Source organism: Ylistrum balloti, unplaced genomic scaffold (genome assembly GCF_031769215.1).
Source record: "Ylistrum balloti isolate Yb309-2 unplaced genomic scaffold, AGI_CSIRO_Ybal_v1 Utg370676, whole genome shotgun sequence".
NCBI classification, from domain to species: domain Eukaryota; kingdom Metazoa; phylum Mollusca; class Bivalvia; order Pectinida; family Pectinidae; genus Ylistrum; species Ylistrum balloti.
In genome coordinates, this window is record NW_026782408.1 from 64,546 (window position 1) to 82,723 (window position 18,178).

At 40.1% G+C, this 18,178-nt stretch overlaps 3 protein-coding genes across 3 annotated transcripts; all 3 read left to right on the plus strand.

The window, feature by feature from the left end:
- Positions 1–4,302: 4,302 nt before the first annotated feature.
- Positions 4,303–5,343, plus strand: LOC132557466 (tigger transposable element-derived protein 4-like). Its single transcript, XM_060221954.1, has one exon. The coding sequence runs from the start codon at positions 4,303–4,305 to the stop codon at positions 5,341–5,343; it is 1,041 nt and encodes a 346-aa protein (XP_060077937.1).
- Positions 5,344–11,513: 6,170 nt separating this feature from the next.
- LOC132557467 (uncharacterized) lies at positions 11,514–12,230 on the plus strand. Its single transcript, XM_060221955.1, has one exon. It carries the CDS (start codon positions 11,514–11,516, stop codon positions 12,228–12,230), a length of 717 nt encoding a protein of 238 aa, XP_060077938.1.
- A 1,096-nt stretch (positions 12,231–13,326) lies between these two features.
- On the plus strand, positions 13,327–13,854 carry LOC132557468 (tigger transposable element-derived protein 4-like). The gene has a single exon (XM_060221956.1). It carries the CDS (start codon positions 13,327–13,329, stop codon positions 13,852–13,854), a length of 528 nt encoding a protein of 175 aa, XP_060077939.1.
- Positions 13,855–18,178: the final 4,324 nt, after the last annotated feature.

Here is an 18,178-nt window from a genome sequence, read left to right on the forward strand (position 1 = left end):
TTGTCTTGGTTTATCTCCCTTTGGTAAACATGTGATAATTCTCTGTCTTTGTGTTATTGATAGCTTTCCCTGACCATATCCAAAATTAATAGATCTAACTACAAATTGCCCTAATTCTTTCCAAAAAACCTTAAAAAATTCTGCTGTAAATCCGTCTGACCCAGGGCTTTTATTATTCTTCATATGTTTCAAGGTATGTGATGCTTCAGTATATGTAATACTTCCTTCTAACAATAAAGATTCTGCATTGTTTAATTTTGGAAGGTTAAAATTAGATAAAAGCTGGTTTAAATCTACATCTTCAAAACTGCATTCACTAGAATATAGCTGTTCATAAAATATTATTTCACTCAAAATGTCTTCCTGTTTTCTTATTACTTCCCCATTTTCTATTTCTATCACAGGGATAATCTTTGAGATGAAATTTCTGTTCTCCAAGTTTAAAAAATAATTAGTAGGTTTTTCCCCCTCTTCAATCCATTTTGCTTTTGACCTCAAAATATTACCCTTCAATTTAGATGTTTTTATATTCTCTAACTCTTCCTTTTTCACCTGTAATTCTTCTAGATTAAATTGATTAATATCAATATTATTTTCAAGTTATCTATAGATTCTATGTAAATTTGATAGGTGTTGAAATAACGAGGGCGAACACCGGTTCCGGTTCCAGTTGTTTATTCGGTTTATCTAATTATAAAGACCCTACAACATAGCACACATAAAGCACATAAGCATGATCCCTTATAATACATATCAATACATTAAATATCACACATAATGTACATTATAGATCATATCACAGCTGTCATTATCTCAAAAGGGAGTTTACTATACACAATGTATATCTACTTGTAGTATATGGATACAAACGAGTAATACTTTGTAAATATAAAAAAAAGGAATATAGCAATGCGCTATAGCCATTAATGCGCTATTAATCACATGAATATCATCGGGATCGTAAACGATCAACTGTAATAAAAACAACGCATATATAAGTAATTAAACAGTACGGGTCATTGAATATTTGTTTTGCATAAAACTACACAAGATCGACGATATTATTGGCGTACACAATACACGCGGATTTTGATAAATAATTATCAACATCATTACAAATGATGTTACACAAGATATATAACACCATTATCGTTCTTTCAAAGCAATATATAAAAATATAACTTACAATTTACGGGACAAACGCCTCAAATGTCGAACGGAGGTTTGAAACGTGCTTACTGGTCAACGTCCCCTTTGTCCACTAAACAACACGCCAAATACAGACAAAGACCAAAGAACGAAAACGAGACAATAACTGGACATACGTAGACACACTACGTCACATAGATAAACTGGACATATAGACGCAACATATATACATACATCTTAATGATAACAGACGACGCGAAAATTCAAACGACGTGACGCTAAACAACTGCGGCCAAAATTAGCTAAAAACCGACCCTATTACATCTATATTAGTGTTTTCTTCTTCCACTTGCAGTTTTTTCTTATAAGATGAAAATGAAATTGTTTTTCCTCTTATTTCAAAGAGTAGGGTCTCTAGAAAAAGCTGATCATTAATGCAAAGTTAGTAACACAGCTATCACCATTAAACCTACAAACGATTATACTATCTGTAGTGCTGGAGACTTCGACGTGTTAAACATTGGTATCATATTACAATCAATGACGAACAGAATGCTAACCTGTCAAGTGACAGCTTCACGAATTCTGAATCAGTTTTCAGTCCAATTTCTTGATTCATGGTTCGCCATCTATCACTCTCTTATCTCATATATATATTCTCACATGTCCCCTCTTCTGGTTTAATTCCGTCCTCTTACGTTTCCGTGTGCTGTCAATTTGTCAAATAATTCCTAGGACCTCGTCGTCTTTTCGTGTCTGTACCCGCCATATTGTTTCTCTTCACACGCAGGCGCAGCATCAACGAAGAGTGAGACCACATTTTTTTTTATATAACAATCAAATTTGATTAGAGTCACTGTTATTTTGAATTATTAACAGAGGGATTTCGTTGTATGACACATTCTTTGAAAATAGAACATTTATATTATTTTCTAATGGTAATTATTTTCAACATTAGTCGCTTTTACTTAGGAGGGATATTTTTTTCTATATCTGATCGATTGTAAATGACTTGTTGATTTCCACTTTACAATAAATATGTAAACCAATACAACCTGTCACGAACATTTTGATTGCTTTATTAAGGAATGGATTCCGTGCGATTATATCAAATATATATATGAACAGTGACATTTAAAAAATTGTTAAATCGTTATGTTCATAATGGAATGAATAACGATTTAACATCAAATAAAATTTGACATTAATTATTTCTTTGTGTTCTTCAACTTTCTTTTAATGGTCAAATCTTTTTTTCTGACTCCAGTTTACGGACCATCATTTTTTTTCCGAAGCAAATGTATTATGAAACTATTTTCCCGAAAAAATCCCAGAAAACTACGAATGCCATAGAAGTGCAAACAGTTTAAAATGTAAAATAACATTTATCAGAAACAAAAATAGATATATAAAACCTATATTTACTCTGATCTATTTGACATTCATTAGACTTTATCTTTTATCCGTGAACTTTTGCACATGTTAACACCTCTAACCCATTTCATAGCTACACTATCCATATTAATGTAGTGTTGGTACGGAACGGACAAATCTGAAACTCGGAAATTAGGCAAAACTGTCCAGTTCGCCCGTTAGCATCCCTAAATGGAGCCTTGAGATTTCAAATTGTGCTATTTTGCTTTTTTCCATTCACACAAGATATACAAATGCACACGAAGCTGAGTGTTCAAATTATATTTTCAAAACTTGACAAAAGTTTTCTGGTAATATGTGGTCTTTAATTAATTAGCTATCAAAATCTTATTTTAACAATCAAAACTGCAAATAACTTTTTTTTTGTTATTAAATATCTCTTATTAGGACTTTTCACCAACACTTCCACAAAAGACCAACTTCCGGTTTTCCTTAGGGGTCACATTTTTAAAACTTCAATGTAGGGTACCAACGTATACGAAACTACTTCTCAATTTTGGAAAGACCTAGAGACTTGATATCTCATGCATATAAAGTTAATATAATTGTATTTAACTGTTGTTAATTTAGATGACCTTGACCCACTTTCAAGGTCACAGGGGTCAATTATATCAATAGCATTAAATGATGTTTTCTTACTTTAACAGAGGAAAACAGTTACGTGATTTAGTCAACAATGTACTGTAAAGACTTGCTTTTGATTAGTATAAGCAAAACTTCCACAAAAGACAAATTTCCGGTTTTCCATAGGGGTCAAAGTTCAAAACTTTAATGTAGGATACCAACGTATACGAAACGTCTTCACAAGTTTGAAAGAACCTAGAGCCTCTAGAGACTTGATATCTATTTCATATAAATTTAATATATTTATCTATAATTGTTGTTAATATGGATGACCTTGACCAAATTTTAAGGTCACGTGAGTCAATTATGTTAATACAGTCAAACTTCGATGAATCGATCTTCGATGATTCGATATTCTCGCTGTGTCGATATTTTTACTTGGTCCCGATTATTTTCCTTATATATTTCTACTTAACTCACTACTCATGAATCGATCATTTATGTTTCGATATTCTCGGTGTTTCGATAATTTTCTACAGTACAAGTCATATAAATTCGTTCAAAATCACCATGAATAAATCGATCAAAATTTACCTGTGGTCACTGTGCTCGATGGTCAGTCGACCGAAACAAATTCACACCTGTAGCGAGACCCTCCAGCGTTAATCTTTTGTTTACCGTTACGGTCGATCAGGACAATGGCATTTTACCACCTCTTGTATACAATTAGTCAATGACCAATAATTAGTTTGAACAGTAATATATGCTATGTTAGAAAGATTGATACATACACACGCCGAATTGAGGCAAGTGTTATTATTGTCAAATCACATGACGCCATTTTGAGATTTTATAGTTGTACTAATTACCGTACTGTAAAAACATGCGGAACGCACCTTACTCTCTAGAGAGATGGCTTGGTTGCATTGCTCATACTCAATGTTTGAGTTGATTTCCGTATAAATTATCATGTGTAACCGGTAAAACATTAATCATGGAATCTCCTACTGATCACAAAGTGTCTAGTGAAGGACCCGGTAACCAATCCGGGGGATAGCTAGCCATTTTAACTCAGCTGAGCAATCTGGTGAAGGACCCGTTTTTAACGGGGGGATAACTAGATCGGCTGGATCAGGCAGGGGCCAAAAAAGAAAAATGAATCTGCAGACCTACGAAATTAAGTACCAAGCCATTATTGACATTGAGAATGGGATTAAAAATAAAGCTGTTGCCAACAAGTACGGGGTACCACAAAACACACTATCTACCTGGGTTAAGAATAAGGTTTCAATAAAAGAAAAATTTCTTGCTGCTGATATCGGGTCATCTAGAAAAAGAGATAAAAAAGCAAAATTTCCAGAATTAGAAAACGCACTCATTAAATGGTTCGCCCAGGTACGATCTCAGAATATTCCACTATCTGGGGAAGTAGTAAAACTTAAAGCAAAAGAGTTTGCTACCAAATTAGGCCTATCTGACTTTGAATCATCTACAGGCTGGTTAGACCGCTTTAAAGAAAGAAATAATCTTTCATTTAAGAAAGTCTGTGGGGAATCAAAATCTGTTGATTCCCAATCCAATCAAATGCTTGATTGGCAGACTAAATTGAAGTCTATTCTTCAAGAATATCAGCCCTGTGATATTTACAATGCCGATGAAACCGGTATTTTTTTCCGGCTTCTACCCGATAAGACACTTGAGTTTAAAGATGTAAAGTGTCACGGGGGGAAATTGAGCAAAGACAAATTGACTGTGATGGTCTGCTCTAACATGTCGGGCACTGATAAACTCCCACTATTAGTCATTGGCAAGTCTAAAAACCCCCGATGCTTTAAGAACATTAAGCATATCCCGGTTCAATACGAATCGAATAAAACTGCATGGGTAACTAGTGATTTATTCACTACATGGGTGAATCAATTAGACAGAAAAATGTCTACTAAAAAACGCAATATCATGCTCATTGTAGACAACTGTCCAGCCCACCCACAGTTAATGGGTTTGAAATCCGTCAAGCTAGTATTTCTACCACCAAACACTACCTCCCACACCCAACCAATGGACCAGGGCGTTATCCGTAACCTGAAAACCCACTACAGAAAGCTGGCCATCCAACGAAAGCTCCGGGCCATAGACACTTCGACAGACGTAACCATCACAGTCCTGGATGCCAGTGTGACGATTTTATTCAGTTAGAGTTATCTCCCTTCATGTAACGTTTTGTATACGTCCTGTTTTGTATCATTCCCCACCTACCTAATTATTTTAATTATCGATGATTGACTTATGTTTTCATGAAACTAGTGTTTACTAAATGTGTAATCATACCTGTATAAATAAATAAAAACATTTGTCTTGCGTATTTGTGGGTTTTGGTGCTGTATTAATTGAGAAGGAAAATACTGGAGACACCCAGAATAATACATAAGATTTTATGTAAATACTGGTTGAAACCAGTAAACAGAAAAAGAAGATTTTGACAGACGGAAGAAGGTCGGCTATATCACAGGTAATAAAGTATTATAGCACACAGTTCAATTATACTGTTACCAGAAGCTCCTGAGTAAGGGGTTGCCTGAATAAGGCAGCTCTGGTAACAGTTATCGTTACGTGTGGTCGGTGCCAGTACGTTGACGTGTCAGGTACGCCAGAATCTCCTGAAAAGGGGTTGCCTGCAAGGGCTACTCTGGTACGCCTGACTACTGATACAGTACTTGGCACAACACTTTGTACTGTGATAATAACAGGACACTGGCAGGCGACGTCGGAGCTGTACGGTGGTCGGCTCAGTAATAAGGGACGTGCTTGCAGTGTTGTAGTGCTGACAGTCTGTTAGTGTTGCGGTGTGTGGTAGCCTTGTTGGGCAACATACGCCTAGGCGACGTGATACGTACCGCGGACACATTGTTGGCTCGTGTATGGTGACATGGTGGACAGAGGTACTGTCCTTCTCTGTTGTAGTGTATAGATATATTGTTTATTAAATTAAGTAATTGTTCAACTGCTCAGCCAGGTAGCTGAGGAATTCCAATCGCTTCCGGAGCAGGTAGCTCTGTCTAAATCGAGAGACCCGGCGTGCACGCGCGCTACCATAGGGTGCACGTTACATTTTAATGGTGGCAGCGGTGGGATCATAGTTGAACATAGCTATTGTTATTTTTTTTGTATTAACTTGCAATGGAGGATATCAACAAGACCATAGAGGAGCTGGAGGCCCGCATCGCATCATATGGTGTAGGACAGAAACCAGGAGATGGTCCAGCCAGGCACTCGACTCCGAGGAGTACTACCACGGTGGTATTAGACGAGAAAAACACAGCTGACTCCGGGATAGTGACTGTGCGCAGTTCAGATGTTGATTCTGGTGGTGGTCTGGGGCAGAGTTCGAAGGATGCTGCTGACCTACATACTAAGCTTGTACAGTTTAGCCCGCAGACACCAGACATGGACAGATACGGAAATAATACTGGCGACGGGTTGTCACAGGAGCGACAAGGTCCCTTGTCCGATCACTACTGGCAAGAATCTGTATCTAGTAAACCACTGAGTCGACCAAAGTATTGGTATGATGACGGGACATACCAACCGCGCAGCAAGTGTTCAGACACAAACGAAGCAAAGACCAGGCGAACACCATCATTTAATATCAAGCCTGCAACCTACGACGGCAGTGGGTCATGGTTGGACTACAAGGCCCATTTTGAATCGTGTGCTGCATTGGCAAATTGGACCGAGGATGAGAAGGGGTTATACTTAGCTGTTTCCCTCAGGGACCAGGCACAAGGAGTACTCGGTAACCTCCCAGGTGGACCATTGAAGAAATATAGGGACCTGGTATATGTTCTCAGTGAACGGTTTGCTCCACCAAACCAGACTGAACTCTATCGTGCGCAGCTACGAGAAAAGCGGCAAAAGGCGACCGAGTCATTACCGGAGCTGGGACAAAGTATACGGAGGCTAGCGAATCAAGCATACCCGACCGCACCATCCGATGTCATTGAGGTACTAGTAAAAGAACAGTTCATTGACGCCTTGATAGACTCGGACATGAGATTGCGGATTAAACAAGCCAGGCCAGCTAGTCTCAATGAAGCTATACGCCATGCCGTTGAATTGGAGGCCTTCATCAAGTCAGACCAGAAACACAGGGAGTCGCAAGGGTTCTTAAGGCCCATAGCTCAGAAGGAGGCTAATGACCAAGAAACTGATCAGGGAATGAAAGCATTGACTGCAGTTATGACTGAGATACAAGAATCCCTGGCAGGCCTAAAGACCCAAGTAGCAGACTTGGAGTCTAAACAGCGCAATTGGCGACCAGCACCTAAATTCCGTAACAAAGGTACTGACGGTAAATGTTTCAATTGTTGTGAAAAAGGCCATTTTCAAAGGAATTGCCCAGAGACGAGAAAGGATAACCAGCAAGGTAATAAGAAAGGAAAAGCCAATGGTGCGAAAAAGAAAGAGCAAGCTGGTGTGAATAGACAAGCTGGGGAGCCAGGAATTTATGTTAATGTGGAGATCCATGGAGTAAAAGGAAAATTTCTAGTGGACACGGGGTCGACTTTGTCGCTGGTATCTGAATGTTTGTTCACGGCAATATGCAGTCGAGATAGGTATCAGCATCCCTTGACAAAGGTGCCCCGCGACGTTTTGTCTGCGAATGGAGAACCACTGATAGTAAGCGGTCATACAGTGTTACCAGTATTAATTGATAACCACTTGTACAAGAAGGGACTAGTGGTAGCCAGACTATCAGTAAACGGAGTCCTTGGGTTGGACTTCATGAACGAGGAAAAATGCGTTGTCGATGTGGTGAAACGGAAACTCGCAATTGGACAGCAGGAGGTTGAGTTGCTCAGTGAGGGAAGAATAGGTTGTTATCGTGTGGCTGTTGCTGATACTCTTAACATCCCCCCAGAATCTGAGATGGTTACCTATGGACAGGTCATTCTTCCTCCTGGTACCGCTGTGCCCAAGGGTGTTAGCATTATCGAACCTGCGCCAAAATTCCTGGATACTGATCGAGCTTTGGTAGGAAAGACTTTGGTCAGCAATAGTGAAACAGTCCCATTGCGAATTATGAATGTATCTCCAGATGTGAAAGTGGTGCATGCAGGGACGGTTGTGGGGTCTCTCACACCGATAGACAGTGTTATGTCTTGTGAAACAACCAGCAAAGAAAAAGAGGCTCTAACTCCGGTACTTCAAGATCTGTTAGACAGGACCAGTGAAGGGCTAACTAGAAATCAAGTGAAGCAGGTACGCGCATTGTTAGTTCGACATTCCAATGCCTTTGCAAAGGATAATCAAGACATTGGAAAAACCGGTGTCGTGAAACATTCAATCAGCGTTGGTGATCATCCACCGGTAAAACAACCCCTTCGGAGGCTTCCGGTTCATGCAAAACAAGCCGTAGACGAGCATATTGATGATATGTTGGACAGGGGGATAATCGAACCTTCAACTAGTCCTTGGTCGTCTGGTGTCGTCCTCGTAAAGAAGAAGGATGGGAGTACCAGATTTTGTGTGGACTACCGGCGCCTTAATGACGCAACCATCAAAGACGCTTACCCTTTACCAAGGATTGATGAATCCCTTGACCAGCTGTCTGGAGCATGCTGGTTCTCTACCCTCGATTTGTGCTCCGGATATTGGCAAGTCGAGCTGGAGGAGGGAGATAAACCAAAAACTGCTTTTTCGACCAAACGTGGCCTTTATCAATTCAAGGTAATGCCGTTCGGGCTGTGCAACGCCCCGGCTACGTTTGAAAGGCTGATGGAAACCGTGTTGCGGGGACTGCAGTGGGACATCTGCCTCATATACCTTGACGATGTGATTGTCACTGGGAGAACTTTTGGAGAAATGTTGAGCAATCTGGAGAAGGTACTTCAGCGTTTGTCAGCTGCCGGTTTAAAACTAAAAGCGAAAAAGTGTACGCTGTGTGCTAGAAATGTTGAGTTCCTTGGACATATTATTTCGCCTGAAGGAGTTTCCACAGACCCTGGCAAGATACAACTAGTGAAGGATTGGCCAGAACCAACAACTGTAACTGAGGTCCGATCATTTCTTGGACTGTGCGGCTATTACAGGCGGTTCGTCAAGGACTTCTCTGCCATCGCCAAGCCATTACATCGGCTTACAGAAAAACACAAACGTTTCATATGGACTAAAGAGTGCCAAGAAGCCTTTGATTGCCTCAAAGCAAAGCTGTGCCAGTCCCCGATATTGGCATACCCAGACTTCACTAAACCATTTGTGCTCGACACAGATGCAAGTGACCTTGCTATAGGAGGTGTACTTGCCCAAGTCCAGGATGGACACGAGAGAGTTATTGCATACGCAGGTCGAACACTGTCAAAGTCAGAGAGGAAATACTGTGTTACAAGGAAAGAGTTGCTCGCCGTTGTCTTCTTTGTCAAGTATTTCCGCCATTACTTGTATGGAAAACATTTTCTCCTTCGTACAGATCACAGTTCCCTGCGTTGGCTCCTAAATTTCAAGAACCCAGAGGGCCAACTTGCAAGATGGTTGGAAGTTCTGAGCATGTATGACATGAAAATCGAACATCGACCAGGATCCCAACACTCAAATGCAGACGCACTTAGTAGGCGACCTTGTCGGAAGTGTAAGTTCAATCCTGAATGGGACAAGGTAACAAAACTGTCTGTTGGTGGCTTGACAGAGACTGGGTCTAGCAAACAAGAAGAGTCCGACAGGCAACAAGATGAAACCGGGGGAAAATCCTTGTCAATGCTCCAGAAAGAGGATCCAGATATTATGTTAGTTAAGAAGTGGGTAGAGGACACTACCAAACCAAACACCATAGACGTGCACATGGGTGGTGTAATGGTGAAGTCCCTTTGGTCACAACGGGATATGTTGATAGTCGCGAATGACATACTGTACCGCAAATGGCAAGACTCTAAAGGCAAAACGTTGCAAGCGGTTGTACCAATGACTGAGCGAAGGAGCATATTGAAGATGTGTCATGATCATCGGACCTCTGGTCATCTGGGAGTAAAGAAGACCTTGAGCAAGGTAAGACAAAGCTTCTTCTGGCCTGGTCTACAGAGAGATGTGAGACAATATATAGCAGGCTGTGAAGTGTGCTCAAGAAAAAAAGGGCCGATGAAAACTCCGAAAGCACCTATGCAAGTAGTTGGTGCCGGTATGCCCATGGAAAGGATAGCAACCGACATACTTGGAGATTTGCCATTGACTAGCAAAGGGAATCGTTATGTATTAGTAGTGTCTGACTATTTTACGAAATGGACTGAGGCATTTCCAATGCCAGACATGACTGCAGGGACCGTGGCTGATATCATTGTTAGAGAGGTTGTCACTAGGTTTGGCGTACCAACGGTGATACACTCGGATCAGGGAAAACAGTTTGAGGGACAACTCTTCTCACAAATGTGCGAGGTATTGCACATCAAAAAGACTCGAACCACTCCCTACCATCCGGAGGGAGATGGTATGGTTGAGCGGTTCAATCGTACGCTGATTTCCATGCTGGCTTCCTACGTCAATGACCACCACACGGACTGGGATGACCATCTGCCTTTTGTTACTATGGCATATAGATCTGCAGTTCACGAAACTACTGGCAGTAGCCCTAACGCCCTTATGCTTGGTAGGGAAGTATCAACGCCACTGGACATTATGTATGAGCTACCCCAAAACGCAAAGAAAATTCCAACAAACCAATGGGCTTGGGAACTAAAGGAAAAAATGGAGACAGCTCATGCTCATGTCAGAAAACATACAAATGCAGAAATGCTACGACAAAAGATCTGGCACGACCAAAAGCTCAGCTGGCAAACCTTCTCGGCTGGAGACCAGGTCTATGTTTACTTCCCGAGGTATCTACCAGGCCGTTCTTCAAAACTTACAAGTTATTGGAGAGGACCATTTGAGGTAGTAGGCAGATGTTCAGATGTCACCTACAAGGTACTGTGTGGGACTCGCGGTGCACCACAAATAGTTCATGTAGATCGCATGCAACTGAAGAAAAGACAAGAGCTAACAGGCGAGCAAACATCGGACACAGGACCGATGAAAGGTACCTCAGAACCTAAGGAGGGGGAGGTCAAAGACACAGGACAAGGTCCCCAAACTGTTAGGGATGATATCATACCCCGTACCTCTGGGGATGATTGTGAAATCGTCGAGGCGAGTGAGGGCGAATGGGGAAACCCATTCACGTCCCGACGTACGAGACGGCCACCCCGCTGGCTGGCCGAATATGTTACTAATTTTGATTAGTTAGAGTACCAATAGTATTCTTGTATTCCTGATTTTGTAAGTTGTGAACCATTTTCATACATCATCTGAATCCTTTCTTCCCTTTTTTGTATGTTGTAGAGATGGTGAAGACAAAGACCACTCACAGGAAGGAACAGAAATGTCCCATGTGTGCATTCACTAGTGTAGATATTGAAAGGATGAAGGAGCATATTCTCATGTGTGGTCTGAAGGAAATGGAGAAAAAATCCTTCGTATGTGAAGAATGCCCATTTGCTACCACCTCGGCAAGCAATCTTCTCCGGCACACGAAGAGAAGACACAGTGTAGAACAGACGGCACAGCCGGGACCCTCACGTGAAGGAGGTAGCTATTCTACAGTGAGAGAGGAGGAAGACTCGTGGAAAGACAATGACCCTGGTGATCTTGCTAGCATCCTAGGTGATGTGTCGGACTCTGACAATGGGGAAGACCATGATGAGTCTGCTGCTGGCGAGGAACCTGATGTAGAGGCCATCCCTGATCCAACGGTGAGGAAGCATACACGGCCAGATCAAGTGTTCACCCCTAAACGGGCGCCAGAGAAATTGAGTCCCAAGGATCCCAGGAATTGTATCCCACGGAAAGTCCCAAGGGTAGAGAGGCCTCCTACCAATCTCCATCAAGTTCCTAGGGTGTCAAAGGCGATGGCGAGTGTGTCTACTCAGACAAAGCCAGTTATAGAGAGGCATGTGGTCTGGAAAACGACAAGGTACACAGAAGGAGATAGGGAAATCGAGCTGGTTGAGATGCATGAGACGGAGACCTCCTGTGGTGTATGCGGACTGTTAGATGATTGAAGAAATGTGGACGGAAGTGTTTGTGTCCTTCAGACCTACTGAAAGTTGTACTTTTATTACATATTGGAGACTGTTAGTGTGATCATCGGTGTTTTAGATAGTCTTTAAATGTTCTATTTGTCATGCGGGACGCATCGACTTAAGGAGGGGGAAGTGTGACGATTTTATTCAGTTAGAGTTATCTCCCTTCATGTAACGTTTTGTATACGTCCTGTTTTGTATCATTCCCCACCTACCTAATTATTTTAATTATCGATGATTGACTTATGTTTTCATGAAACTAGTGTTTACTAAATGTGTAATCATACCTGTATAAATAAATAAAAACATTTGTCTTGCGTATTTGTGGGTTTTGGTGCTGTATTAATTGAGAAGGAAAATACTGGAGACACCCAGAATAATACATAAGATTTTATGTAAATACTGGTTGAAACCAGTAAACAGAAAAAGAAGATTTTGACAGACGGAAGAAGGTCGGCTATATCACAGGTAATAAAGTATTATAGCACACAGTTCAATTATACTGTTACCAGAAGTTCCTGAGTAAGGGGTTGCCTGAATAAGGCAGCTCTGGTAACAGTTATTGTTACGTGTGGTCGGTGCCAGTACGTTGACGTGTCAGGTACGCCAGAATCTCCTGAAAAGGGGTTGCCTGCAAGGGCTACTCTGGTACGCCTGACTACTGATACAGTACTTGGCACAACACTTTGTACTGTGATAATAACAGGACACTGGCAGGCGACGTCGGAGCTGTACGGTGGTCGGCTCAGTAATAAGGGACGTGCTTGCAGTGTTGTAGTGCTGACAGTCTGTTAGTGTTGCGGTGTGTGGTAGCCTTGTTGGGCAACATACGCCTAGGCGACGTGATACGTACCGCGGACACATTGTTGGCTCGTGTATGGTGACATGGTGGACAGAGGTACTGTCCTTCTCTGTTGTAGTGTATAGATATATTGTTTATTAAATTGAGTAATTGTTCAACTGCTCAGCCAGGTAGCTGAGGAATTCCAATCGCTTCCGGAGCAGGTAGCTCTGTCTAAATCGAGAGACCCGGCGTGCACGCGCGCTACCATAGGGTGCACGTTACACCCTCTACATGCTAAAGAATGCCTGGCGACAAGTTACCCCAGCCACAATCTCCAACTGCTTCAGACATGCCGGTTTCGTACTGCCTGACTCCCCGCCATGTGAGTCCATTGCCACCCCTACTGATGTCGACGACGATGATGACGACGACATTCCACTAGCTGTCTTGAGAAAGCTGTCCACTGGTGTATCTTTTACCGACTACGCACGTGTTGATGACCAAGCCCTTACCTGTGCCGAGATGACCGACAGCGACATCTTAGAAAGCATCGTGTCCCAACGCCAACCGAAAGCTGAAGATGACGATGACGACAATGACGACGATTCCTTGCCAACGACCAAGCAAACCATCCATGACGCCATGAACGCCCTAGATACAGTCCGAGATTTTCTCCAGCAGACGGGCATCGGGAATAATACAGACTCAGCCGCCTCACAGATTGCCGACGTCAGTTATTCCATCCAACAGTATTTCCTCCTCGAGAGAAAACAGTGTACCCTGAGTGAGTTCTTTGGAACTGTTTCTAAGTGTGACTGATTAATGTGTTATTTGTGTTTTAGTGCTAATGGTGATAGTGTTTAAGAGTACTAAATAACTGACAGTGCCAATTTCGTGCTTTTCGTGACATGTGATTTTTCTGTTCCGTAAAATACATTTACCCATTTCGTCATTTACGTGTGATACTTCATTGCCATGTACTTCGAATGTTTCATGTTATTTATTGTTGTTTGGTCGTAATAAAATTCAATTTAACTGTTTTTGATTGTTGAGTCTTTATTTAAATCATTAATACACACATAATTGTTATCTTTTGTCTAAAACATAATGAAAAAAACTTTTAAATACGGACCCCTATTACGTGGACCAGCTATTTGACTGAACTATTTTTGTATCGAAGTCCCGATGTATCGATATTTTTATGACGGTCCCTTGAATATCGAATTATCGAAGTTTGACTGTATCATTGAATGACGTTTTCTTACTTATTAAGAGGAAAACAGTTACGTGATTTGGTCACCGTACTGTACTGTACTATAGAGACTTGCTTTTAATTGGTTTAAGCAAAACTTCCACAAAAGACCAACTTGCAGATCTTTGTTATTAATATAATTGACCTTGACACATGCTCAAGGTCACAGGGGCCAATCATGTTCAGAAAATGAAATGACATTTTCTCAACTTTGAAATCTGAAACTAAAATGAAATTTGGTCATCTGTTGACACTCCCTCTCAAAATTTCAACATCCGATTTCCGGTAGGGTCCAAAATTTCAAAGTGCTGTTTCGACAACTTTAAGAAACTTTTTTCAGAAGTTCTGAGGCCTGGAGATTTGATATTTCAATTATAGCAATGAATACAGTGAATATTTCCTTTAATTTTTTTAATACCAACAAAACGTTTGAACTGGAATTACTCCAAGTTACTTAGAATAAGTTTCGACAAAACATCAATATTTCAATACTCGGGTGCATTAATCAACTACCTGCAGCGAGCCGATTCAAATAAATCGGTTACGTCTACCTTGACTGCTGTAAATAAGGGTAAAGAAATGAGGCTACGATACGCTTGCAAGGGATTTGGCGTCACAACAGTTCAATGACATTAGCTATACGAATTGTAAATAAGAAATAAACATTTTACAAGAAATCCTTGGTAGTGTTTAAAGTGCTATTTTGCTACACAATTTTACACATAATCTTTATAACCAAAAGTGCCAATGTCTTGATATTAAGTCACAATAATGCTACTGCAACGTTGAATTAGAACTATCAATATGAATGGCCTTCACTTATGTTCTAGGCCAAAGATGCCATTACATAATGAGGAAAAATGGGATGAAATTTAGACATCAGTCTTCTGTGAGCTTATGTGTACAAAATAAATAATATATAAATCAAATAATTTGGAAATTAGCACCTAGCTCTTTCAGACAATAAAAAATATCGGTTTTTAAAGGAAATGTGAACACGATCATATGTACATTAATTTCCCAATCATTTTGTTACACAATTTTACATTATATTTCGAGTTATGAAATTTGACAATCAGAGATATGGATTTCAATATCGTGGAATTTGTATGAATAATATATTTATATAAGTTGTTGTCATTTTAAAGTAAATTCGAAACACATTTTTGTGTTTGATCCTTATTTCAAAATAACCTAAGTTACTAGAATCCAATTCTAATGAACTTGATTAATAAAATTCCTCTCTCTAACTGGTTAATTAAAAGATTTGCATGTGATATATATATTATTTCATTTCATTTGGCAACGGAAGGTCACGTAATGTTTTTTTTTTTTTTTGACATATGACTATTTCTTTCTGATTCACACTGCTACACTAAGCTTACATGAGTCTTTATGTAAAACATTTTAATGGAGCAATGTATAGATTTAATTTGACACCAAGATTCCTAAACAATATGGAACGATTCTTCGAACTAGGTTATTCATGGAGGGTTTCATAAAGTTCGAAGGACTCGTGATCTTATGTATGGATGAAGGAGGACTAAGGTAATTTCCATAACAATAATCTAATGCTTTCTTGCCCGGGTGCTATAGCGGTGCACATTCTGTACCACATATATGGAGAGCGCAAGTTTACGCGTGTTTTACCACCGCGCCAGTGACCCCTCTATACCATACTCACAAATGACTTACCAGAAAAGTAAATAAATCACTGAGTAAAAGGCCAAGTTATATAATTAGGTAATGCTGTTGTGCAGCATCCGTTGTCTGGCGTCTGCAACATGAGGTTCAGTTGACAGGCCCCTAGAATATGGCCTAACAAAGCTTGAAAAAATTCAAAGTCACAGGGGTCAATTATGTTACAGTCATTAAATGACATTTTTGCCATTTCCGAACAGCAGTGACAAAATTAGGTCATTTTCCTTCTCTTGACACTTGCAGTCGTCTGTTATTATTAAAACTTTTTTTGAGAAATTAATCTTCCGTTTTCCGTTAGGTGTCAAAGTTTTCATTAGGTGTTATTTGGACTACCAAACGTTTCGAATCTTCCGAAGTTCTGTGAAGCCTGATGACCTGATATTTCACATTTATAGCATGCTAAAATAAATTACTTTTACTTACTTTCAATGTCACAGGTGTCAATCATGTAAAACATTCCTAAGAATCCAATTTAATATTTTGAGAGGAAAACAATTGTGAAATTTCTTTAAAAACCGCCTTTAGACCTGTGGACACTTACTATTGATAACAATAAGTAATGTTAAAATTCAACAGTGCTTTGATCTCTACTATTGAAGATTGATTTTGTACTTTGATTTCATACATAGTGCCTATGTAATGCAGACATTTCCTTTAATCACAGGCCAAAATAGGTGAAAAGCCCGTCAAAACTGTCTATGACAATTTCTAGTTATCCTTTGGATTTGACATTGAGAGACACGCCTTAGATATAAACAGCCAACTGACGTGGTCCTCTGGAGTCATGTGACCCTGCACGCGCTCTGGCTTTCTCGCGACAATCTCGTTCGTTTTTGTGCATGCCATGGTACACCGCTCACATTGTCGGAGGAACTTCCACTGATGAGCATTTAGAAGAGCCCGCTGTCGAGTCTACTAAAAAAACATGTAAGTTTTTTAGAAAATATCTTACCATTGTATCGACTGTCGTAATAACGGCAAAATAAATGTGACTATTGGCATGTAGCCATCACTTTCATTTACCGTCTGTTGACTGTGGTGAGTTAATCAATTATCGATAGTATATAAACTTTTTATGTTACCTAAAGCTTCGATACACGTGTGCAGATGCATTTCACGCCAAAACACCTTCCATCGAAGGATGTATGGACTCTGTTTTAATGTCAAAACTTACTCAACAGCGCCCATTACAAGATCTGTACGCTGATCCACACTTACCTATTTTATAATGCGCACATGCGCTGCGATATTTTACCAAGCCTGGTATGAACGTGCCACAATAATCATCCCAATTTTTACTTTAGCTTTTAGCAGACAAAATTCATTGGATTCATATAGTATAATGATTAGTTGGTTGTTGATTTTGTAAGCACTGAACATTGCCCGACAGTTCCCACGGTTCGGGATGCCGTCTCTCCCCGCCTTCCAACTTTCCCGAAAAGATCGCATACATGTCCTGTGTCGTCATTACAACTGCATCTCAGGTAAAAATGACCATCAGGTCACTTTGATCGGTCCACAAAGCAATCAACTAATTAGTGTCACACCATAGTTAGATCACATATCCCCTCCCAAGGATCGTCCCGGTCGTGTGCACAATCTTTACCTGAAGTGAGACTGTGTAAGCAACCTCTTCGATTATATAATCCCTAATTAGATAGAATTGGTACTTAAATGAGATGTATGATGAATTATCACCATATGGAAACCACCCAGCATAAAAAATCATGAAAAACAAATTTTGCTTTAAATATATCATATGGAAATTCCTGAAATCTTGGAAATTTGTAGCTGAACTACAAACTATTACGATAATAAACTATAGACAAATGCCTCGAGTGTTGAGAATAAGGTACTTCCTTAGTGTTGAGTATGAGATATGTCTCTGGAGCAGTTTGTTTATTTTTCAATTATTTTTGTTACAAAACATAAACAAGACGATACAAAAAAACTTCTCCCACATGCTTGCATTTCTCCTTGCACACCAGTTATGAAGGAATCCTCCCCATCATCGTCGTCATCAACAACATCATCCGTAAGCATATCATCCTCATTATTCATCATCATTGTCTTCATTTTTTCATTATTATCACCCGCATGAGGACGTGGTGTTTTTTCTGTCTCCACAAAATGGTGTTTTTTACCTCGTAATACGGAATTATTGCAAACCATTTTGATACAACATATTCT